This window comes from Bactrocera latifrons, unplaced genomic scaffold, assembly GCF_001853355.1.
Source record: "Bactrocera latifrons isolate USDA-ARS-PBARC rearing strain unplaced genomic scaffold, ASM185335v1 scaffold_358, whole genome shotgun sequence".
In the NCBI taxonomy this organism is placed as follows: Eukaryota; Metazoa; Arthropoda; class Insecta; order Diptera; family Tephritidae; genus Bactrocera; species Bactrocera latifrons.
Genome location: NW_017536999.1, coordinates 30,572 through 54,826, shown reverse-complemented (window position 1 = coordinate 54,826; position 24,255 = coordinate 30,572). Strand labels below are relative to the sequence as shown.

At 34.3% G+C, this 24,255-nt stretch overlaps 3 protein-coding genes across 7 annotated transcripts in view; 1 reads left to right on the top strand and 2 right to left on the bottom strand.

Moving 5' to 3' along the window:
• The window catches only part of LOC108971734, a 4,193-nt gene extending 3,551 nt beyond the window's left edge, over positions 1-642 (bottom strand). The window contains exon 1 of the mRNA XM_018937991.1: positions 3-642. Within this exon, the coding sequence (XP_018793536.1) occupies positions 3-642 (640 nt within the window). The remainder of the gene's footprint in view (positions 1-2) is intronic.
• A 2,567-nt stretch (positions 643-3,209) lies between these two features.
• On the top strand, positions 3,210-13,213 carry LOC108971742 (neural Wiskott-Aldrich syndrome protein). 5 transcript variants are annotated; one of them, XM_018938002.1, is made up of 8 exons: positions 3,210-3,288; positions 4,255-4,555; positions 9,641-9,868; positions 11,342-11,441; positions 11,523-12,067; positions 12,147-12,344; positions 12,409-12,585; positions 12,650-13,213. In XM_018938002.1, the coding sequence occupies exons 2-8, from the start codon at positions 4,430-4,432 to the stop codon at positions 12,911-12,913; spliced, it is 1,638 nt and encodes a 545-aa protein (XP_018793547.1). In that variant the 5' UTR covers positions 3,210-3,288; positions 4,255-4,429; the 3' UTR covers positions 12,914-13,213. The 5 variants fall into 5 exon arrangements, with proteins under 5 accessions (XP_018793547.1, XP_018793546.1, XP_018793545.1 ...); XM_018938001.1 differs by lacking the exon at positions 3,210-3,288 and adding an exon at positions 3,395-3,728; XM_018938000.1 differs by lacking the exon at positions 3,210-3,288 and adding an exon at positions 3,395-3,760.
• Positions 13,214-17,741: 4,528 nt separating this feature from the next.
• LOC108971747 lies at positions 17,742-23,145 on the bottom strand. The gene is made up of 6 exons (XM_018938007.1): positions 22,712-23,145; positions 22,502-22,648; positions 22,216-22,451; positions 21,775-22,068; positions 20,733-21,717; positions 17,742-20,658 (listed from the first exon to the last, which is right to left on the bottom strand). The coding sequence occupies exons 1-6, from the start codon at positions 22,895-22,897 to the stop codon at positions 18,418-18,420; spliced, it is 4,089 nt and encodes a 1,362-aa protein (XP_018793552.1). The 5' UTR covers positions 22,898-23,145; the 3' UTR covers positions 17,742-18,417.
• Positions 23,146-24,255: the final 1,110 nt, after the last annotated feature.

Here is a 24,255-nt window from a genome sequence, read left to right as displayed (position 1 = left end):
ACCATTGAATTGAACTTCAACTCGGTCGTCGTGCCTCTTCGGGTTAGACAAAGCTTTGACAGTAGCCCAAAGCTTACTCACACCGGTGGAGAGGTTGCAGGACTTCAGGTGCTCTATCCATTTCGTCCGCTTATGCTGGTTTACCATRCGCYGAATCTCCGAATTGAGATCCCTTATTCGGGGATCCCCGGGATCGGCATGGCGTAAGGTGTCGCGCTCATTAGCTAAGACAGCTGCTTCAGCTGGGAAATCGGGGCGGATTTCCGCTATTCGTCCAGCAGGTATGAAGCGAGCGRTAGCTGCTGCGATCACCTTGCGGAAATGACKTTCGCCAATGTATACGTCCGTAGGAATGGGTAGAGCGTTGAAGGTGTTCTCAGTAAATTCTGTGAAGCCGACCCAGTTAGCTTTGTTGAAGTTAACGAAGGTGCGGTTGTCCACAGAAACAAAATCGGCAGGTTTCTTGATCGAGATAATTATGGGCAGATGGTCTGATGTGAGAGTTAGCATAGGTCGCCAGGTCAGACCACCACTAACGATTGTGATATCGGGCGAGCTACTACAGGTGCCCATAACTCTGGTGGGGGCTTCGTCATTCATTGTGCAGAATGTCGAATCGTCRATCTGTTCCGCCAGCTCCATCCCCCTACGGTCATTTGACAGACAGGAATGCCAAAGATCGTAGTGCGCGTTAAAGTCGCCTAGCACCAAACGATTTTCACCACGAAGTAGCGCACCTATATTCGGGTGATATCCTGTAGGGCAACATGTAACGGGGGGGATGTATATATTAAATATTTCGAGCTCGACATCGCCTGACCGGATAGCTATGCCCTGACATTCTRGGGTAGTATCCCTGCGGTCGATGTCTTCATCGATYAGACGAWACTGCACGGTGTTGTGCAATATGAAGGCTAGGCCACCACCATTATATCGCTCGCGATCTTTACGTATGACGTTGAAACCGGCACAACTCAGGAGGTCTGAGTGGCTGTTAAGCTTGGTTTCTTGGACCGCAGCTATCGATACGCGCTCCCGATTCATAAGTGCAACTATCTCCTCGATCTTACTCTGGAGTCCGTTGCAGTTRAATTGAAGTAGTCGCGTTTGTCGTGGGTGTCCGTGGGTGATCCTGGGGGTGAGGGAGAGACGTGTAGGTGGTATTTGTTGCAGCTGCAGAACCCGCATGGGCGGTTGTCGCACTGGGGTGTTAGTTGGGGACGCCACTGTTGTGTGTTGCGGGGGCAGACTCTTGCAGCATGGGGCAACGTACGACTCACTCCACTCACGTGTGGTGCGCAGGCCGGAACACGCCGGGAAGTGACACCAGCCTGCACAAGAGTTGCACTTGACTGATGTGACGTTCCGACGTATGGCGGTCTGACACACGGAACAGACTGTGCGAGGGACCAAGAGTTGCTGATTGGTTCTCGCACGAGGATTGGAGCGGGATGAAGGTTGGGGGGGGACAAGTCAGAGTGGGAGCTATGTTGCCTAGTTGAGCTCCGGGGGACCGTGGAGGTCCTCTGTTGGCCACTCGAGGTGGGTGGCGGCGCAGCGCGCGARCTAAGTGCAGATTGCACAGCCGTAGAGGCTAACGTCGCCATATTGCGTAGGCAACATGGGGCCACGTAACGCGTGGTCCACTCCCTATGGGTCTTAAGGCTTGAGCAGGTCTTAAGATGGCTCCATCCATTGCATGTGTTGCACCTGACCGAGGTGGAGTTTGGATGGAGCCTTTTCGCGCAAACGCAGCAGAAAAATTCCTCCGGGCCCGGGTTGGACTCAATGCCAGCACGAGTCTGGAGGATGTGGAGCAACCCTGCTGCAAGGCGTTGCTCCAGTGACGACACACACAAATTAACACTCACCGATCCAAACGGGGTTAGATCGCCGAAATGACAGCCCATGGTCGGATGAAATCCGAGTCAATTCCGGTGCGTAGAACCGGCTGTCGTGGGAATTATTATTCGGCTGGTGAGGGAGAGCCTCGCAATGGCGTATATCCCTGACCCATGGAGGACGGCAGAGGTGATCTTCATACCCAAAGTAGCAAGGAAGGACTATTCCTTGGCCAAATCCTAAGCGGCACTAAAAGCGATCTCCTCCTACGAGATCAAATCGATATTGGTGCAGGAGTGCAGAGAACGGTTGAACAACCTAGCTGAAAAGAACCAGGTGCACCGGTCACAGGGGTATAGCCTCCACCAATATGGTTTCGCCCGAACCGTTCACTGGGGTGGGTCCCTATACTGTAAAGGAGCTGCTCCGCAAGGAAGAAAGAGTAGGCAGAGAAAGGTATTGCAGTCTGTAGGCGCAGGTCGAAGGCCCTTGGAGCCATGTTTCTGGATAGGGATCACATTGCCTCGCTAGCACTCAGCAAAATAATGGACTTCATCAATATGCTAGGGCTAAGCGAGTCCCTGTGAGTTAGGAGAGGGCACAGTAGACCTAAGGCCGCGGTGCATTCCTCAATTATTTATCTATCTATCTCTATAAATATGTAGATGGAAAAAGTGTTCACAACTCAATTATAACTTCAAAAATGTAATTAATGTAGAACACGCAAAAAAAAAGTAAAAAATCGTCAAGAATCCTACATATTAGGTGTTTAAGATGTGGCAACGCTCGTTTTCCTAATAATTGTAAACGATCTAACCTTTGCAACGACGAGTGTACTAAATGATTTTTAAATTAATAATCTTAGGGAAAATATTACAAAATAAAATTAATATGTGAACTTATTTCAATGTTTATATTTAAATATACAGAATGAAAAACGTGAATAAATTTAGTGAAATATATAGAAATTCCACGTGTTATTAGTGCAAATTTTTGAACTTTTAATTGTGAATATTTTAAAAAATATAAGTTATTTTTATATTATTTTTCGATATTCCTCATTTGGAGAAGCTCCCCTATCCGCACAGACTACATTTATACGGTTTTTTTACCCATCCGCCAAAGTAATCGGAATCTTGCCGTTCTTTCACTTTAATTGTGTACAAAGAAGTTATCCGGTACTAAAAATAACTTTATTACCCAGAATTACAACTGTATTATTTCAAATGTTATGGCAATAATGCCAAATGTAATGCAACTCTGTGATATTTTACAAAAGAACTTATGGAATAGGAACATAACAGTAGGACATTTATAATATTAATACATTTGTAATTGGTATCTAAAGACAGCTTAATAATTAACTAAAATGAAAAACTATTTTATGATTTTGTGCAAAGTGTATATTAAATATATATATCATATGCACTTTGCTATTATCAAAAGGTGTGTACATAAATGCAAACAACAGATGACAAAAACACATTTATTTTGACGGTGACTGTGTTAGCTCTTTAAGTTTGATTTCATTTGTTTCAGTCAACAATTCATGAATGAGCCCATTTCGTTGACTTACCTTGTTGCCAATTAGAGTTTGACGTTTAATATCGGTGGTGAAAAATTTCTAAAAAAAAAAAAAGAGTTTCTTGCAAAATTTTTCGATTCATTTGCATTTTGGGTTTACAACTTCTAATTGCGAACCGCTTGTTAAAAATCCCAAATAAATTAAAGATAATATATCAGTTTGAGAAATTATTGAAATCAAGCCTGTCATAATGTGAAAAGCAAAAAACAGTTTGTGTACTATACGTAAAATTCAAAATACAGAACTGTACAAACGACTTATAATAAAGAAACCTTAAAGAATACCACGATTTTCAATTGATGTAGGCCTAAAAATAAGTGGCAAAATACTTTTGTAATAATCTTCCACCATCAGCAACTTAATTTATTGCAGACGACGTGTCCACGCCCACTGAAAAACCATAATTAAAACGCGAATAAAAACTGATTTCAATACAATATGTACATATTTGTTATTATTATAATAACTTTAACTTTGTTAGACTAAATATGTGCAGCATTTAACCAAAAATTTATCATGCGATATTTAAATGAATATAATCTGAATTCTATTTGAAGTAAGGCAATAGTATTTTTATATGTGTATAAAAACGAAACAAGAAATTAATAGATTTTCATGGTGGAGGCAAATTGGTTGTGACTCAACAATTCAAACGGTATCAGTAGAGCTCATTCTTCGAAAATTCGGGCCGCTTCTTCAGCAACTTTAATAATTACTGTTTTTCAGATGGTGACGAAACGTGTGTCACTAGACTGATTGGTTATGGTATGCTTATTAGTAGTAACTTAGGTTTGATTACTTTTTTTGTTACGTTCATGTCATTCCAGTACTACACATTAAAGGTCGAAATAGATATTTTTTTGATTGTTGTGAAACGTTGGTCAGTACTTAAAACTTAAGCATTCAGCGTTATGCTTGACAAAAATCTTTAAATAAAACAACAATTACAAATAAGTGAAGCTCTTTTTACTCGGAATAAATCAGAAATAAGTAAATATACAAATGAGTGCAACTATCAGACAACAAGATGGGCAGGTGGGCACGCGTCCAAAGATGAATGCTTCTAGTGACTTATTGACCAAGGATGAGAATGAAGTTGTCTTCAGTTTGCTGGGCAAAAAATGTCAGGTGAGTAGTACACAGAGTTATATTTCGTTTTTCGATTTTTCCATTTTAGAACAATAAAGCAGCAACGCAGTTAAAAAAAATATAAAAATGAAAATATAATATAGTGAAAAAACGAAAAACTTACTAACAAATATTTATTTATTGAACTAATTCGAATCAGCTATGTACATTTGAAAATATAGTGTAAAAAAAAGTCTGAGTAAAATAATTAATAATAATAAGTTTGAATTAGTAATAGCTTAGTTAGTCAATAGGGAAATTAATGATAACAGTATAAATATATTATAATCAATAATTCCTTTAACCAAGGTTTCTTTATACGTCGCTTTTGCCAGTAGGCCCAGGTAAAAGTGTTGCTTGTTTTAGCAGAAATCATAATAATTTAAATAATGTACCTTAAATGTCAATTATGTGTAATCAGATTTCATTAAATTTTTAATAAAATAAATTTTGGATAAAAAATTAACGTTCTAAACTTCGTAAAGTGGTTAGCTATTTCTTTTATCATCATACCTGGTCTTATCTTGAAAATATTTGAGCCACACTGGTATTATGTACATATTTATTGTAGATTTTAACGTAAGTATGTGTAGATTAGAAAATATCAATATCTACAAACTATTTAACACATATGTTTGCATGAACGTATAAATACAATTGGTTAATTACAGAAATGCGATAAGATAAGTTATAAAATTCGCAATATTTTTCTATCTACCATCACAATCAACTAAAACTGTTGTATTATTGTTTTTGTTTAAAGCATTTTATGGAAATATGAATAAAATTTCAATTAAACCTCTGTTTTAAAAGAATTACTATAAAAAAACATATAAATATTTATTGTTAGAATTCTCAGAAACCATATCACCTTAGCAAACAATTCAAACAGGCGGAATCCAAATAATACACCCATCTAAAGAATAAAAACTTTTTTTTAAGTATTATTTTGGTAATAGTAATAATATGAAATTAGAGTAAGTTAAGATTTAAAATGTGTTGTTATCATAATAATTAAAGTTTGAAATTTTTACACATAATAACACCTATCTATCTATAAAGACAATGATATATTGAAAAATAAATATTATATTATTATCAAATTTGAATCCTAGCCATAGTATTTAGGTTGCACAATGCGAAAAATAAATAACTCAACTCATATGTTTTACGCTACAGTGTTCACTCTGGTGATTACGACAACTGCTTAGTGCATAAGCACGAACTGATGGCCGACATTGGTCTTAAAAAATCACCTGGGTAATCACGTCTACTTCTGGTGTTATCGATTGATGGTCATACTCATATATTTTTATTATCATATATTCACGTAAATAAACTTTACGATTTTTTCATTACTCCTAATAGGAATATATCCATTAATATTTGTAGGCTTTGGTTTGTTATCAATATATAGTATACAATTTATTTATTTTTTTGTTTCTATTGGGATGGTCATCTGATTTGTTAGTTAATAGTTGTATTAATGGATACTTTCCCTCTTTTCTAAAGCTAATAATCTAAATGTTTTTTTTTGCCAAGTTGTTCTTGAAAATAAGTGCTTACTATCTATAAAATATGTTTACTCATACATATGTACATTCGAGTTATCACTATATACCTGCATGAACAAGATTTACAATGAAACGCACAAACAAAAACAATTAAAGTGATTATGACACTTATCAGGAAGTTGCAAACTTGTTTGTTTAGCGTGATTTTTGACATGAAGTTAAGAAAAATATGACTAAACTATATCATGAATATGGTATTATTTTTTTATTTTAGAGTAAATTACATAAATGAAAAATGATTGACGATGTTCAAGAAGTAGTTTAGTAGTAGTCAAAAGCCATTTGTCTGCTTGATTGTAGGAAATTGTATGGGCTTCAAAATTCGCGAACATATTACACATTCTTCTACAAAAGCTTCAACATCGTAAATTTCAAATTAGTCAAATTTAATACATATCAACAAAGATAAAACCAATTTTTTAGCTTTGAAAGTGTTTATTTAAGTAACCAATAAAACAAAAAAACTGAAGAGCATATATTTTGAAAGCTCTCTCATTGAGTATACACAATTTCTCAGTAATTTTTCTAATTAGACTTACGGTCGACATAAAAATATTACATAACATTCAACTAAGATTTTGCTTCGATATTCCACCAACACATACAATGGAAAATAACATTTTCAGGCAAGTTCAAAAAACACAGTTACAAAATGCATTGCAAACAGCAAAAAGACAATGGCAAATTTATTGATTCGACAAAATGCAGGTTAAAGTGTGGCGCCACACATAGACCGGTTGGCCTACTGCACTCACCGCATCCAAATACAAAGCTCGCATAAATAGCAACACAACAATGTTTCAAAAGGCACTTTGAGTGCCAGGTAAACAAGTCATTATTGTAATGATCACTGATATAATTGAGTTGAGAAGCTTGTCTAACCTTGCGTTGATGCAAGTTTATTTTTTGTGCCAAATAGTAATGTTAGGAGGAATAGGTTGGGGTAGCAAACCACGTATGTTAATGATATCAATATTTAATTATTATTATGTTACTTATATTGGAAGTCAGGAATATTTTTAAAAAGGTCAGAAAATGTAATTTTCACTTTAACATTAACATAATATTTATTTTTTCGGGAATGTTACGCTTGGTCGTGGTTACGGTGTTTAGTCTACTTGACAATTATTGATTAATAAACTTCGTCCTTGCCTTATGCCTTACTGCATAGAACTTCTTGAAGTAGTTAATCGATCAAAAAGGGAGCTAACGTGCGAAAACTAGTTTATGACTTTTTGGATTCTATGACGTGAAAAAGCATCTCATCTTCCGTCCGAATCAACTAAGATTTTTTGACACCTAAGCCCCCTTTCCGTAGAACAGGTCACATATACAACATATGTATGTAAATTTAGAGACCAGCAAACAGAAAAAATGCCCATCTTCATTTAACCCCTTAAGTACATATAAGCTATTTTTAATACAGGCTCCTGATACACGTTGCATATTTTATATCAATACATAAATGGCTATAACAACTACATCTATACATATATATTTTTGTATGCACAAAAGCACAAGCAGTATTATATGCATGTTTTCAGAGTTGGTGCGGTTGCTGTCCCTTGTATGGTATGTGTGGTCGGCTGTGTTATGAGGAGTGCAAGGATCTTTCATTTTGAGACGCTACTGCTTTACTAGGTTATGCCTATATTATATTAATAAATATATTTATCTATAATTGAACAAATATGACTTTAAAGTAAATGGGATAATCTTCCATGTACTAGCTGTATAATATACATAAATTTCTCAAGCAAGCATTAAAGCTTATAAATATTAAATCTTCGATTTTCCACTTTCATTGCAAAAAACAAGAAGAATTTTTGAAATTTTTTTTTGGAAGTGGCCTGTTTAATATTTAAATGCAAAAAGTGCATTTACAAAATTACATGTATGTACTTTTATAGTCAGAAATTTTATTTTGTAAAACAATGACTTCCCAAAAAATTTTAAATTATTGTCAAAACCTTATTTCTTTCATAATTTCTGGACAAATGTATTTTAAAAGGTCGTGTGAAATTTTCAGCCATTTCAAAGAAATTTTCCTCACCTGCAAGTGTTATTTAAAGTTTGGGGACCTATTAATCTATCTTTAAAAATTCTTACATATCTCTCAAACTATTCGTCGGATAATACTTTCAAATATATGTACATTCGAAATACAGTAAATATATCGATACTTTAAAATTCACAAGCTGACTTAACCCCTTAAGGTGCAAACACGCCATAAAATATTATAACTTTAAGAATTTGAAATTAAATTTTGGGTTTTTTAATTTCAACATGACCACTATTATGACATTAAACATATTATAAAAAAGGAGCTCTTAATATTTTATTTACATATATATAGTATTATTGTGTGCGAAAAGTTTTCTAAGAAATTGCAATTGGACGACCAAATACTGTAAGTATATATACTACTATATAACAGTCTTCGGTCGGATTAAAATTGGTTTCCGTTCCGACTGNCTAAGAAATTGCAATTGGACGACCAAATACTGTAAGTATATATACTACTATATAACAGTCTTCGGTCGGATTAAAATTGGTTTCCGTTCCGACTGCTAACGGATATTGTACAGTACATAGTCAATTTCTTTGCATAAGTTATAAATCTTATTTTCAGAGCTATATTTTTATTAAAAATTTTGTATCTATACATACTCGCTATTACGATTACTAGTCTATTGACCGCTCGGTTGGTGGGCAACATTAACACTCTTAATATGATTTGGTTATAGCTTATTCAATACCATGCACTAAGCTTACAATGTTGGTGTTTTTGTTTTTGGGGATTGCGCACAAGTTCCATTGACATTGCCAAATGTTTCTCTGTATGCTGATATGATTTTTACGTGGTTACAATGCCAAAATCCGAATACATAAGAGTAGCCAATAACGCTGATTGTCGCGCATGCGCAATCCACATCTCGCGCACCAAGTTACTAGTAAGCGCTAGAGTAGTCTTTTCATCTTTATTGGTTAATTGCAAGTGAATGTTGTCTTGTCACCTTACAACTAAAATGTATTGATATGCAAAATAAACTATTTTATCGCACGTTCATTCGAACCATTCATATATATTAGTATGTATATAAGCGATCATCCACAAATACATACCCATATTATGTCTAAAAAATGAATTCACTCTTTGCATTCCTATTACTTCTGTAATTGTGCGCATCGATCGTCACGACGCTAATACCCAAAGTGGGCAAATGAAATTGAAAGTGCATAGTCAGAGTTTAGACGCGTCAGTACGGTCAATCGGGAAAGATATGCGCATGACCAGCAGACATCATATTAAAATATACGGCATTCACATCGACAGAGTTTCTAATGATCAAACAAACAAAGGTTGTCCAAAAAACAAAACACACTAAATTTTTGAATATTTTTTTACTCTTCTTAATGACTTTGTAATTGGCTACTTAGTGAAAATTGTGCAGAAAATGAAAGTGAAATTACGGAGTTAATCGATTTTGTAATTTTCGTTATGTTCCAGACGTTAAACACAGCCGTGGTGCAGATCTACAAAACGGAGGGTTCCGCACATTCGCATTGGAAGAAGAAGCATACTGGTGTCGTTTGTTTTGTAAAAGATAGCGCGAAAAGATCGTATTTCTTACGAGCTTACTGTTTAATAAAAAACGAACAGATTTGGGAACATGAGTTGTACGACGCCATGAAAATGATAAAGGCGCGACCTTTTCTTCTCACCTTCGAAGGCCAAGTAAGTCACATATACAGTGGACCAATAGAGCTTACATACACCTAGTTCTATTCAATTACGGCACGTTTATTTGTTATAAAATTAATAAATTTTGTGTTTTTGTTTTCTATACATTTCAAGATACGTATATATAACTTTAAATTTATCAAATCAAAATAGTTTTTTTTTTTACACAAACAAAAAAAATTTATGCAAAATGGGCATATTTTATATCAAAAAAGTTGACGTACACTAATGATTATTTATATAAATCAAAAGTAATTACAATAGTTTTAGCGGTTTTTGGCCTACAATGTGTTGCTATTATTGTCTCTAGACATCGATGTATGCTCCCCACTCAATTTCGAATACGATTTTCCAAAAAGTTTGAGATATTTTGAATAGGATTAATGTATGGTGATTGCGGGACCTATGGAGTTATTTTTATCTCCATAACAACACTGCACGTACAAGATGAAACAGGTGTTTTGGGTCGTTATCTTGTTATAAATATAATAAGTGTATATCTATTTTATAATAACCAGTACTATCCACTACATTTCCTACTGTTTGGGGTTTTATTTTTTTCTATACATGTTTCTGAACAATTTAACAAAATAATTTATATTTTAAGTGTGCTTAAATCGGCTGTTAATAGCAACAAAATGAATTTCCAACAGGATACCGACCCAAAATACACATTGTATCTTGTACGTGCAGGGTAGGTAAGGAATTAAAAATAACTCCATAGGTCCAAAAACATGGATCATGGACTTAGTGTGTCAAAATATACTGAAATAATTCTAGAATTCGAGTGGGGAGCATACGTCGACATTATCATAATCATTGGTGTACGTAAACTTTTTTGATATGAATTAGGCGCATTTTAAGCTTTAGCATTAATTTTTTTATTTGTTAAAAAAAAGAAAATTTATATGCTATATTTAATGTTAAATATACATATCTTGATATGGATAAAAAAACCACAAAATTTATTAATTTTAAAACAAATAAACGCGTCGTAATTTAATAGAACTAGGTGTATGCAAACTTTATTGGTCCACTGTATAAATTAATAGACGTTAAATAACTTTAAGAATGCACATCTTATCCTTGCAAATATACTCTAGTTTTATTTTAATATGGAAAAAATATTACTGCCAAATTGTGAATAGTAAATGGGAAGCTTGAGCTAACTAAAAATTTCAAAATATTTTTCCAAAATTCTATTAAAAAATGCATATCTCATAGTAAAAGTATAAATTTTCATAGTCTTATTGTGAACTTTATCAAACTAAATTTTGTAATTATTTTGTATTATTATTAAAAAATAAATGATACTATATATATTTGAAGAAATATAGAAAAAAAATAGTTCATAAAAAATATACTATAATCTGCGTCAATTATATCCACTTAAAAATATCATTGTATATTAATATTGGAATTTTTACGGAAGAAAAAAAATAATAAAAATTGTACGCATTTTACCAGGATGGGCACGTAGGTTTGAATTTTGTTTCTGAGGAGGAGTGCGATTCCTTTTATAGAGCTGTGGACACAACAATTGAGACGAGAAATCGAAAGAAATTAGGTTAGAGCTCTACTCTACACCAATTTTAAAATAGTTTAATATAAAAATGTCATAAATATTTGTATTCAATATTTTATGCAGAAAAGCGGAATCGTGCTAAAGCACAAGCAGCCCCAAATATTCCCCCCCCGGTTAATAGGGACTCTATGAGACCAACGCCTGCGATCAGTCAAACGATAACGGACTCTAGCGTGCAATTGCGAAACCATCCACAAAAAATTAATTCAGTTACACTAACTCCTGGACCTAACCCAGTGGCAACATCAAAGAATTTTCTCAGCAGTAGTTTTGGTCTCTCAGGCTCATCATCCGGCAAGGACAAGAAGAGAAAAGTTACTAAGGCTGATATAAGTACACCGACAAATTTTGTGCACATAAGTCATCTCGGTTGGGATGCAGATAAGGGTTTCGATATAACGGGCAATGAGAATGACGAAGTACTCACAAGTTTCTTTGCCAAAGCTGGTGTATCTGAGAATGAGCTGAAAGATCGTGATACGCGTGCATTCATCTACGACTTTATTCAGAGTAATAATGTGTTAGCATCGGTAAAATCGGAGCGCGTTGAATCGCCAAAATCTACTGCTCCAGCAGTGCCTCCACCTGTGCCAAGCCGTCACCAGCATGTAAGTTAAAAAAAAACAAAAACATGAAACGGTTCCTAATATAAATAATAATATTTTCAAATAATTAAATCGCGGTCAGCACCAAAATGGTTCAACTGTAAGCCAAAGAACTGCACCACCACCACCGCCTCCGGCAAGACAACCGCCTCCTCCAGTGCCCACAACAGTGCCAGGTGCGACACGTACACCAGCACCTCCCACTAGACCGCCACCCATAAACGTTGCTCCACCCCCACCAGCACCACCTCAAACCATAGTGGCTGCACCAGCCACAGCAGTAAGTTTCCCAACAATTTCTCCCAAATGTATTTTGGTAATGTTTTTTTTTTTTTTAATTACAGCCACCTCCTCCACCGCCACCACCTCCACCACCACCACCAGCAATAACAGAATCACCATTAACAAATACGACTGATGCGCCGGCGGTAGAAACAAAGCGACCAACAGCAACATTGCCGGTTGTACCAGACGTTCGGAGTGCGCTCCTGGAGAGCATACGTAAGGGCAAGACATTAAAGGTATTTAAAAATATTGGAGTCATTTTATATATGTAAATAACCGTTTTAATTTGAATGGATGCAGAAAGTAGATACGGCTGCACTAAGCACTGGCAGTGGGGATTCTCATAGTGATCTTATGTCCGAAATTCGGGGCGGATTTGAATTAAAGCCGTCACATGATCGCACGCCAGCTAATCGCAACAGCGATGACGCCACTGGTCCCGCCGGTAGCGATGCTCTGGCGGTCGCTTTAAGACGAGCATTGCTCGAACGGGAACGCGTCATGCAGCCGTCAGATGATGAAAACGACGATTCGTCTGGTAATGATGATGAATGGGAGGATTAAATGCTAAATTGTATAAGTAATTTGCAATAGAGTTGTGATGTAAGCATCTGTACGTTAGCAAGGAAATAAATGTATAAACGATGAAAGCGAATGCATTATAAAGTCCAATATTTCATTGATATTCCGTTAACTCATTAAATTCTATCTAATGTATCTATGTATACATCTGTTACAGCGATCTACTATATACAAATGTATAATTACATATTCATGCCCTGAAATTATAATTTGACGTTTGTAACATCCCCAAAGAAACGTCATAAAACCTATAAAATATATAATATGTATGGTATACGTTAACGATCAGAATTATGAACTGTATGTATGTCTGTATATATGCAAAATACTCTCTTAGTATTTGAGATATTGCTTTGACATTTTGTTCAGGACCTGAAATCTCTCCCAAAGAAACTGGTCATTTGTCGGAATCGCCAGCAACACTATAAAATATACATAGCTGCCATACAAGCTGCACTACAGCATATACATAACTTCATAAAAACTGATTGATCAAAATCCAGTCTTTGTATGCAAAACTTTTATATTTGATAGGATATATTCATGAAATTTGGTATGGATTATTGTCCTAGACAAGAGTACAATTTCCGAAGAAATTGTTTAGATCGGTCCGGCATAGCATATAGCTGCTACACAAAGTACTATAAAAATCATGCTATAAATTTTATTATATCCTTGTAAAAATTGCTCCTGTGAAAGGTATAATGATTTTTTCTGTTTTCGTTTAATTTCTGGTTTCTGGAAATTGGTAATGCCAACAGAAGCAATATATTGAATGAAGAAAAAATTATAAGCGTGAGCGCATATAAAGTTTAGATATATTTCAAATTATAATTTCTTGCAATTTTAAAACACATGACCCCGTATTGGGTTCATAAGCAGTAAGAGGTTGTCATTTTAATAACGTGCCAGCCTTTTACTGCATATTTCTTAAAAACAAAAAAACAAATTACATTAAATTAATTGTTGACAGTATACTTACATACATAGTACAGATGTAAATTGCATATCCTTGCTCAATTAAAAATTTAATTCTTTACCACTAAGTAGCTAATGTTAGTATAAAGTTATAAAAATATTTCTATTTATGAACAAATCCAAAACAAGTGATAGACTTAGGGAATGTTTCTTGGAGTGAAACAAAGTTTAACTTGTACGAGTATAGCATAACAAAGAATCGACTTGAAAACTATAAACTATTGTACAAAAATAAAATATATATAAATGTATATTAGAAATATGAAACTGAATCTGAAACATAGTAAACCCAATGAAGTGGTGGAGGGAAGTATACGCGTATGTAATCGTATGTTAGTTAGCAAGGTGAATTTTTAGTACTTTTACAATTGGGAAAATATACAAGAAGACCAAAAGAGAAAAATTTTTAGGGCCTGAAATCGTTCGATCAGTACATGAACTCTTCTTAGCATTTAGTTCGGATGTATAAGAAACATTGAAAAGAGCAAAACCGAGAAACTTTAGAAACATTATTAAAGGCAGTTAATAAATATTTTAAGATTATTCTTTTCAATTTTACATTAATTACGTACGTCTGTATCTTTCGATTCTGTTATTCCTCTAGACGTTTAACATATCCGAAAGCACAGCTTGGAGTGACTAATCTAAAATACCATATATGTATGTACATAGGTCATTGATGTGCCAAAAAGTTATTCATAGATTTTTAAAAAATAAAATTTTGAAGCTGAGTCAAAACGACTGGAAGCAAATGATCTTTACGTGGAGATCAGCTTCAATTCAACAAGAACAATAATTACTTCACTTGCAACTATATATATATGACATATGTGCATATATGACACATGTGAAGTTTTCAAAAAATTTCAAATAAATTATCTTTTGTGTTTATAGGTATGTATGCATTTGATTAATATTTGAAATTCTTACTTACATCAGTTTTGCAAAGGTGCCTACCGAGATACCCAATTAAAAAAGATGAACATACAATTTTATTATACTGCAATTTCAACATAGGCACACACTTTAAATGTTTTTATTATTATATGGAATTATTTTTTGTCAATATCAGTAAAGCAATTGTGATTCTGAACTTCATTGAAACAGACCAGAATAAAACTGAGTTAATATTAATAATATGAAATAAGTATACAGAAAAATTGTTTACACCAGCTATAAAGATGCACCTACAACATAGAGCAATGAAACTCGAACAAAACCAAAATTTATCCACACTGAGATGCAAAGTAAAATCTAAAAAAAAATAATTAAAATTAGTAAAGAAGCAATACTACTAAATATATATACATATATACAAGCATGCACACTCAAACTTATATGTAGATACAAATTTATTTGCTTTTAACTCTAGATGTATAATTATTAAGTGAAAAATTATAAGTTGTAGTTAAAAAAAATATCACTTTTTTGGAAATTTTCGCTAGAGTCGGTTAATTTAGTACCAATATTAACCGTTATCTAATATAAGTTAATCTAAGTTACTTGGTAACAAGAACGCATTTAATGCAAAAAATTAGTCATTTCTTTAGAGTGTAAAGAATTAGTTGCTATACAGCTAATAAATAAAATTCAAGTATGTATGCATATTATTTGATAAATGTCAACTTATGTCATTTCTGTCATTAATTCATATGGCAGACTATTATTACATATTTAATTAAAAATAAACAGCAAAATATTTTTTTGGTGAAATATTTTTTAAAACGAAACTTCTAAGATTATTAACATATTTATTAAAATTATGTGTATGGCTAACCAAGTTAAAATATAATAAATAAAAAGATCTTTAACTTACCAAAGATATGCTACTATTTTTTTTATTTATTTTTTCTTAATTTTCAGTATACATTCAGACAAAGACTACTAAACCCTAAACTCTCCGTTCCCACGACGGTCGAATTTTTTCTGCCCCTACGACAATAAGAACAAATCCTAAACTCTGGATTTAAAAAGCCTTTACAATTGTTGGCTAGATTATTATTGCCCAAAAGGTTCAAATTCGAAGGTTAGAAGTTAAAATGTTATGCCAGTTTATTTAGCAGTAAATTATTTTATTTTATAATCTCTTTTCAAAGTCACCTTGTCGTGGTGTATGGGTTTAAGTCGCAAGGCATACTCGCTATTCATGTACAGTATCGGACAAAACATTTGCAACTCCAGTTCCAAGTTCTACATTTTTTTTGTCTTACAATGCCTTTTTCCTTTGAATTCCTTTTTGTTTTTAACGTTTATAGCGTTTTTTTTTATTTTGCCGGTTATATTTGAAAATCAAATTCAAATGTACGCCAATCCGCCGCGACAATACAATTGCAACTCTGTATTTTTCATTTCTTTTCTTCTTTGTTCGCTTCTTTTTATAATAATAATAACGGTATAGAATTCACAAGTCATCAATCTCACGAATAATTTCGAACTTTATTAGGAACAAAACTGTCGAAATAGTGCATCGTGGACGCCGACCAAGAAAAACTGATGAAAAAACTGACAGCTCAACTGTCAAGATTATCCATTTTAAAGAACTCCGCAATTAGTAAAGCAGCTTAGGTTACCACTCTCCTCAAGAACGATCACTCATCGCCTAAATAACGCAGATTTACACAGTTACCGACCAGCGAAGAAACCGCTTATTAGCAAACGTAACCAACTAAAACGATTGTGTTCGGTAAAAATCATCTAGAATGGCCAATAAGCAAGAGGAAAACTGTTCTTTTTTGTGATGAGTCCAAATTTAATTTGATAGGAAGTGATGGCGTAAGTTTCGTTCGACGCCCACACGAACAAGCGTCTTAAAAATTTCTATTGTCTAAAAACAGTCAAGCATAGGGGATGTTCGAGTCTCAATCACTGCAGCAAGGCCTCATATTCGACGCAAAGATGTTGCAATATAAGTATCTCCAGAAAAGCAACACTCTCGCAATATTGCTGCAGTTATTTGCTTGCTCGAACATCCCCATAGTTATGGTCTGCTTCTGGTTTGGGGCCGCTTTAACGTATTAATGGTGAATGGGAAATGCAACTAAGTGGGTCTTCCACCAGGACAACGACCCGAAGCATATGGCATAGGAATAAAGTGGATGTAATGGAGTGACTACACAGTTCCCAAGCCTATGGCATAGGAAGCATATGGCATAGGAATAAAGTGGATGTAATGGAGTGACTCCACAGTTCCCAAGCCTTATTTCCTTAGAAAATTTATACGAAATTGTAAAAAAAAAAAAAGAATTGATCGCAGTAATGTGTCAAATACTGATCAGTTTTTTGAAAGGGCCCTGGAGGCATGGAGAATTATACTCCAAACCAGAGTGGATAACTCTATAGCTCCAATCCCACTGCGATGCAAAGCAGTTATTGAGAGTAATGAGTTTGCTATAAAATACTAAGTTTTCTTTTATTTTATTAAAAATAGTGAACCATTTTCTTTGAGTTGCAATTGTTTTGTCTTTTTGAATATTGAATAATGATGTTATATCGTTTTTTATATACATTAAAGTAAATTATTAAATTTGCTTTGTTTACCTTAATTAACATCTAATATTTCAAAATAAAATTAAAATAGTAGGTCTCCGGCAATTATTTGCTGTATAATCGACAATATTTTCAATATCACATTTCAGTTGCAAATGTTTTGTCCGATACTGAGTGCGGCAACCAAGAGCTGCCCTAATCCAGGTTGTCATCAAAACAAATATTGCTAATGTTTGTATTACGAATTTATTAGTAATCTATATTATGCAATTATTGATATTTTTGATACATTTTGATTACAAAAAATAATATACTTATAATGCTTTTCACGTATGTATTTAATTTACAAATTGGCAATATGGCATTGCTATATGCTATATGCTATAAAATTATTTTAACATGTATTTCAATAAAATGTGTCGTAATGCCTTCAATCCACAAAGCTTAACATTCATAAAAATAATATATATCCAGTTGGGCCTTTAGAACCAATTACCACATAAAAATTGTTATATACACATTTTTTGTATATATGTACATATATGCGAAAATTAATGCTACTCTGGTAGAGTAGATTGAGCTCATGATTAAACACCATGGTTCATGTAAATAACATGTTTACGTAATTTAAGCTTAATTTTCTTACTTAATTTAATAATTCAGCTTAAGTGCCACATTAACCAACAAAAAACTGAAAGCTATAATAAATATATATAAATCCTCTGACAAGAATTAAATAGTACATACGTATTTTTTATACTTAAAAAAAATACACATTATGGTTAAACATATGTATAATACAAAATATAATAAAAAAAAAGCTAAAACTTACCTAATTAAACCACTTCTTTACTGAATAATAGCGAAAACCAGTTGGTGTGAACGGTTCTAGCCCAACTTATAAAAAAATATCAATAGCCTAATTCTAATTGAACTTCCGACTCTTTGTAATTTTTTCACATAGTACCTAACCCTTGTTGTTTAAAATGTAGATTGTGTGTATGCCTAATTTATTTCTATTTTCATGTTATATCAGTTGTTTTTCTATCGCTGGTATCTGTAATGTTTCGTCTATCGGTGTCATTGTCGCTGGAATTGGCCGCATTCGAGCTGGCAGTTGTAGTTGAGGCAACATCGTCTTGTAATTCGCGCTCTATATTTGCATTATTGTTATTTTCGGCGATTTCATTAATGTTACTCTCATCCATCAAGAATGCATTATTGATTATTCTGCTTTGACTTGTTCCCTCAATACTGTCATTGGCACTATCACAGCATTCTAATTGGTTTGGTTGCAAGATCATGTGCGTACTTGTTGGAACGTCAGTATGTGGTTCTTGTCGCTGCATTTGTGCTTCGGCTACGCTTTCATTCATAAGATTCTCGGCCTCTTCAACGTTTTGTATTGGCGCATTCAATGTAAAGGATTCTTCAGCACCAAGTACCAATCCTTGGAAGGCTTGTGCCTCGACCATTTCTTGGTTAAGAAGGTTCTGCTCTTCTTCAACCAAGTTCTCATCCACCAGTTCAACCGGATTGTTCTGAGCAGAATTCAAAGCTATATTTATATTCGAATTTAATACCGTTTGTGACGAACTCATGACTGATACGTTATCTACTCGAACATCTGGAAATGGCTGAGCATCAAGAAGAGCATCTTTGTTTTGACTTATCTCAATGCTCATCGTATGTGGTTCGGGATGTGTATCAATGATACCACTTGTTAAATCACTACGTTCGTTGTTTCTTATATGTCTGCTTTCAAAAACATCCCCGACCTCCGTCAGTTGCCCGGCAAACGAAGGTGGAAAATTGTCGATGAACTGATTATCATCTTTTGAAAAATTATCAAAACTGGTCGAACACCCAGCAATGACACTTGCAATTTTTAATGTTGGCATTTCAACAAGAAGTTCTTTCGCATTATGCGAATACTTTATTTCATCATGGGGCACAGATGTAACATTTGTTTGCAGGAATCTTTCAGTCACCCCACCGTCGGCTTGACTGTAAATGTTTGTTATCATTAATGGAGGTGCTTGTAAATCTTCATTACTAGTGCTATTTAAATCGCACTCAGATTTCTTTTGTTCGTTGCTTCTGCTTTCCATTGACTCCGATATATCGTCAACAACTTCATTTTCACTTGACTCCTGAAACTCTGTTGCTAACAGCGGCGGCATGTCGAGTTCACGATACTCACGTTTTTCTTCTTCTACTTTTTTAATGCCTACCCAATCATCATCATTGTCATCATCTTCCTCATCTTCATCGGTTTCTTCATTATACATACTATCCGAGTCCTCATCGTTTTCAGAATATTGAGATTCTTCACCATTTGTTCGATTTCCGTTGGGTATGGCATTTGCCACGATATGTGTATTTGTCATCTCGACGTCGGACACATCAAGATCTTTTTCTTGTTTGATTTGAATAGTTGCGAAATCAATATTATTTAAATATTCCTGCTCCGCCATCTCTCTTACGGACAATTGTAATGTCTCTGTCGCAGAGGAATTTGTAGCCGACTCATACGCGTTAAATATATCCTCATAACCACGATCAACTGGTTCAGGTTTAATTTGAATTTGGGGAAGATACCCTAAATTGGCTTGAGAAATACCACTGTCGATATTTGCGCTTATCTTATTAACTCCTGATGTAGACTTGTATGCCTTCGCCGTTCGCGATGGGGTCCCAATCTTCTGTTCTGTACGTTTATGTTTAACAACTTTATGTACGCTTTTCTCAAGTTTACGTTGTACCATACTTGTAACTGGGATGTTAGAATTTGAATATTCACTATTACAGTCTGATTCTCTCTCAATTTCACTTCCTTGTTCATGTTCCATCTGCACACCACAACTAACGTTAGCGATTTGAAATAAGCGATCTAATTCTGCTTTGTTTGGCTTAATATCCTCAACTTCGCCTTCAACACAAGTAGGCTGTGCTGTCGCTGCTTCACTAGATTCATCATTAGCCTTGCCTTGGATACCGGACTCGATATTATCGCTGAATTCAACGCCACTTGAAATTGCAGATATTTGGAATTGCGGTATTGGAATTGTGGTCATGACCGTTGGCTCTAGATGTAACGCTTCATTACTATCTAATTTATTACTATCATATTCCTCGTCAGTTTCATCCAGTTGCTCTTGTTTTACAGACCCTAATAACTTTTGATTTGACATAGTACCACCAGCAGCTTCAGATTCGTTGTGCACAGTCCCATTCCCAGACAAAAGATCATTTTCATCCAACTAAAAGTAAATAAACCGTATTATCATATTTTCATATTTAACTTCAACTGTTTTGAACCTTTCGTTGTACTTACCGCCTTATCTTTACTACGCATAGCATCTTTCCGTTTTTTCTTCTTCTTTTTTTTTTCTACGCGGACACTTTGTTCTTCGACAATCGATGAATTTAATGTGCCATGTTCTTTTTTGATCTTCAATTTCAATACTGGCATTTTAGTAGTTGGAGCTAAATTCCCATTATCTACGTCAATCACTTCTTGCTTAATATGCACAGCACTTTGAGCAAAACATTCCTCGGCTGGTTCACGTTTCATTGCTACTTCAGCTGTTTCCCCTTCACCATCATTATTCGAATCATCATCATGCTCATCATCATCATCATCATCTCCACGGTGAAAACCGTCATCGTTCGTCATATCAGCCTCCTCCGCTGTGTTGGCGGTTTCATCGGATGGTGCTGGTGTTTCGGAATCAATTCCTACATGAACCTCTGGCTCATGCTTAATGCTCACCAGTACATCTAATGTTGATTTCAATAAGTTATCTACCCTTTTAAGATCTTTTCGAGAGACTCCTTTTTTACTGCCCTTTTTTCCGGACATTTTTCCATCGTCAATTTGTGTTCCAGTACCATCGCTGGTATATTCTGTTGTACTACAACCAAGACTAGCAGCAAGAATTTCAGGCGTCGAAATACGAGTTAACGACACAATGGGCGTCATTTCCAACGATATGCCAGCGTTGCGAGCAAACGATTCGGCAGCAGCGGCCTCTACTTCGTTTTCATTTTTAATACGAATTGTGGATTCGGCTGCGAGAGCAGCGACTGGTATATGTTTTGAGTAATTCAAATAAACTTTTGCACAGTGAGCTGCATGTCGCTGATACTCAATCTCATTACGTAATTGACGATTACAACCCGCACACTTTTTAGTCCGTACTGCACATAAATGTGTATTATAAAGAAAGTTCGTTAAAAAAGTGTGACGACATTGAGGACATTCACGATCAAGCACCCACAAATTTGGAGGAATTTCCACAGTGTGATCCCGTAGATGTCTGTTAAGAAGTACTTTTAAACTCAAATCTGTTTTATGAAAAAATACCTATATGTACCTTGAATACGCATAGGAACTTATCAACGATTGGCCACAATGTCCGCATATGTAAGGCGTTTTACTTAACTTATGCCATAACTGATGACTTTTGATGTCGTTAGTTTTTTTTATAGTTTCATTACAAGCGGTGCAAATATATCGTGGTATGTTTGGCGTATGTACTGCCCCAATATGTTGATCCAATTTTACTTTGCTAATAAACCCTTGATCGCATATATTGCACACATGTCGAAACTTCGTGTTATGGATATTCGTAGATGTTGGTTTCTCCATATCCATGGGTTCTTCTTTTCTGCGAATATTTAGAAATATAATTGTCATGAAAATTATGCAGTACAATTGTTTTCTTCATTATTAAAAATTTCATATTATATCTTAGATAATCCATTAACCAACATACTTCTTTTAATACTATATATTGTTATTTATACATATTTACATTTCATCTTTAGGCTTTAAACTTTTATCAACTGTTTTCCCAAATTTCCCTTTCTTTTTTGTGTCTGATGGCTCGTTTAAACGTTGCTTTTTATTTGTCAGCACTATTGGGCCGGTTTCCCGCTTTATTTCAGTTGTTTCCATTCTTGCAATCTCATCTGATTTTCGCTTACGTCCACGTTTTGCACAGGCTTCCTCTTTTATATCAATACTAGGTTTAACATCTGCATTAACGATCTAAAACAATAAACACTTTAAAATTATGTTTCAACTTCTATAGTTTTTACCTTTTTTTGTGCCCCGCCTTTCAATCCAAGTAACTTCCTCGTTTGAACATCTGTGGCGTAACACATTTCACGAAATTCATAAAAATCATTGATTTTATCCACGCAAAGTCCACAAACACTTTGAGGCATTCTATCATCCTTGCAAACCTAAAATAACAATTGATCAACTTATTTCATTGTAAGAAATTATACATGTTGTATATCGTTTACTGTAATGCCAATGCATTGAATAATTTTTTGGTGCAGTTTCAATTCGCCGTCACAGTCTACCGGCTCCTGATCTTCAGTATTAGCATCCAAAATGTCGAACTTGTCTTCTCTATCGATTCCACAAAGACGACATATTTTATACAAATTCGCCTTCAACGCTTTATCTATCTTGAATGCAAACGACATTCTCACACAAACCGAGGTTTTGTTAAGAAGTTAAAAAAATAGCTCTCGGGTTTACCCAACATAAAGGACTAATGTAGCTAATTATTTTACAATCAATAACGGCGTTATTATATTTAGTAAAAAATCTTTACTAATTAAGTATTGTTTAACAATAAAAAAAATATCGGTTAAAAAATCAATTCTGTTTAGACATTTCCAATTAATTTATATGAAATAGTAAAATTGGAAACACCACCGCACACGAAAAATTAGACTCTCAAATTGTCATTACAATTGTGAACTATTGAATAAAAGAAGAAGCGTTAGACAACAAACTCAGGGTATCCGTCAGTCTTTATAACTTAAAATTATTTCTTTACACAAAACATTCGTTAAGTCGTTTTTGAACATTATAGATAAATTGGTTTCCAACCCAACTTGTTGATATTTCGAAATTCGGTAATATGGTAAAAGAAAAAATTTCGATAAGTCTCAAAAAAATTTCAACTGCTAACAAACAGTTAGTAATTAAACATTACTCAATTTATTTAGGAAGAATATTAATAGAAAATTGGTAATTTATAATGGGAAATTATAAAATTCAATCTACATTTGAACTTCAATAACTTGAACCCCCATTCGACTTAGAGAGTTACGGAGGGAAAATTGTATGAAATTTCCTTCGATTTATTGAAGTTCGAGTTATGGAGTTATTTTTAATTAGCTATTACGTACCAGCCAAATACTAAAACTGAACGAGGCAACCAAAAATATCGATATATTAAAATAGAATTATTCGACCGTGAGACACTTCGATTATAAAGAATCGAAATAGTATTCCGAGAAATTCGTAGAAAACACAAATATAATAACTTCTATCTTAACTATAATAATGTAAATATTGTAAATACTACTAGTCTTAAATTCCTAGGTTTAATATTTGATAAGAGACTTACTTTTAAGGAACATTGTATAAAACTACGAAAGCAACTAGTTTCTAGGCTTAATATAATTAAGTATCTATCATCAAAATATTGTTTAATTCACATTTCTTCTCTCATCAATATTACAAGAGCTTTAATTAATTTTATCTAAGATTGATTATGGTATCCCTATCTATGGCAATTGTGCCAAAAGCAACATAAAGCAAATCTTTGCACCATATCATGCAGCCGTTAGAAGAAGTATTCGGGCATTCCAAACATCACAAATAAAGTTCACAATAACGGAAGCCGGACTCCCATCCATCGAGGAAAGAGTTTTACATACTTCGCAAAAGCTTATTCCAAAACTACTATTATGTAATAACAAGCTCTTATAAGGTATAGTAAAAGCCAAATGGACCGACAATACAAACTCCAATACTTCTTCCACTGTTT